At 46.4% G+C, this 1,490-nt stretch overlaps 1 protein-coding gene across 1 annotated transcript; it reads right to left on the bottom strand.

The window, feature by feature from the left end:
• Positions 1-337: 337 nt before the first annotated feature.
• LOC147627262 (pathogenesis-related thaumatin-like protein 3.7) lies at positions 338-1,231 on the bottom strand. Its single transcript, XM_086816185.1, has 2 exons — positions 1,110-1,231; positions 338-987 (listed from the first exon to the last, which is right to left on the bottom strand). Exons 1-2 carry the CDS (start codon positions 1,156-1,158, stop codon positions 530-532), a joined length of 507 nt encoding a protein of 168 aa, XP_086672311.1. The 5' UTR covers positions 1,159-1,231; the 3' UTR covers positions 338-529.
• Positions 1,232-1,490: the final 259 nt, after the last annotated feature.

A 1,490-nucleotide genomic window follows, 5' to 3' on the forward strand; every position in this document is an offset into this window, starting at 1 on the left:
ACAAGCGCGACCATACACGCGTTCGTAATTTATCGCGTGTATAAAACGCGTGTATGGCAGCATTGTCTTGTAGTGTTCCTTTGAAGCTTTCAAAAATATCAAAGGCTTCACTGTGAAGCTTTACACCCAATTAATAGGATTCAAATTACACCCAATTAATAGGATTCATTTGAAGCCTGGAAAGGTCTTGAAGCACAATTTTGCTTCAAAGTTAAGGCCTGACTGAGGGTATGTTTAAGAGTAGGCTCTGGTAATGTTGAAGTAAATAAATGATAACCAGTGCTGCAATATGTGGTACTCTCCTCTTGAGCATCTCCTCTTGAGCAGTAATGGAGAGTTATTTATGTGATAGCATTTGAGAATCATTTATCAGGGACTTCTTAATCACATTATTACACAGGTTCATTATCATATAAATGAACGCGAGACATCGCATTATTCAAGTTCGGTCATGCACAGGTGTGCGAAATACAGAGGAGGTCATTGGCAGAACTTATTGACATAGAGCCTAAACCCCAAAAGGAGGTCATCAGCACATGTAGACGTTGTAGTCGGTGCTTCCCGTGGGGCAGGCCTTGGTCTCATCGGGGCCTCCGGGGTAGTAGCAGGAGCCGGAGTTGGCACTAGTGCACTGGACTGTGGGGCAGTTGCCGTTGGTGGGAACCCCCGTCATGTCCCCATTGTAGCCCCCAATTTTGGAGACGTCGTAGTAGTCGTTGCCGCCACTGCCGGCTACTGTAATCTCGAATTGGGTGACCCCTGAGGGAGGCCCTGTGTTGCAAGCCTGGCCACTGCACCCTGTGCCTGTGATAGTCCAAAAGGTAGCACCCTGCCACCTAGAGTCGACGGGCACCGGCCATGAGCCGCCGGCACCTTGCTGCGAGCACCCTCCGCCCACGCCGTTGTTGGGCCCCCAGTACTTGAAGCACACGGTAGAGCCGCAGTTGTTGTGCATGGTTATTGTCGTGGCCTCAGCTCTCATCATAGCTGCATAGTATACACGCAAATTACCATCCATGTACTATACGGCATTGTATACTCACAAACAAATTACCTGCAGTATACACAGACGCACTACTATAACACAAATTACTAAGCCGGCCACTTACCGAAGCTGATGAAGTAGCACGCGGCCACAATTATCGCCACTCTAGCCATAGCTGCTGCTTCTAAATCGAACGTTCTTTGGATATATGTAAGCAAGCTCACAGGCACTCTAGTTTATATAAGCTGAGATGCATGCAGGCTTGAGTCAACAGTGAGGCCTCCTTTTTCAAAGTACTGAGTTTTGCTGATCCTACCCCACCCATGCAGCCATTTAACGCAAACTACCAACCACCACCTTGGAGCTTCTAACTTTTTTGAAACTTCGCGATACAAGAGTTCAACATCGTTTGGAAAACGTTATTCAAAATATGAAGAATCATTCAACGATATTAATTTGGAACGCAAGACTTTCCATGTACACGAAACAATGATTTAAGAAACAA

This window comes from Cibotium barometz, chromosome 21 (genome assembly GCF_041138505.1).
Source record: "Cibotium barometz isolate CiBa-2024 chromosome 21, ASM4113850v1, whole genome shotgun sequence".
NCBI lineage: Eukaryota > Viridiplantae > Streptophyta > Polypodiopsida > Cyatheales > Cibotiaceae > Cibotium > Cibotium barometz.

Bases quoted from the DNA above. Each gene is read 5' to 3' on its own strand.
- LOC147627262 (XM_086816185.1), bottom strand. From the start codon at position 1,158: ATGGCTAGAGTGGCGATAATTGTGGCCGCGTGCTACTTCATCAGCTTC. The intron at 988-1,109 runs GTAAGTGGCCGG...TATACTATGCAG, and splicing joins GTGCTACTTCATCAGCTTCG to CTATGATGAGAGCTGAGGCC.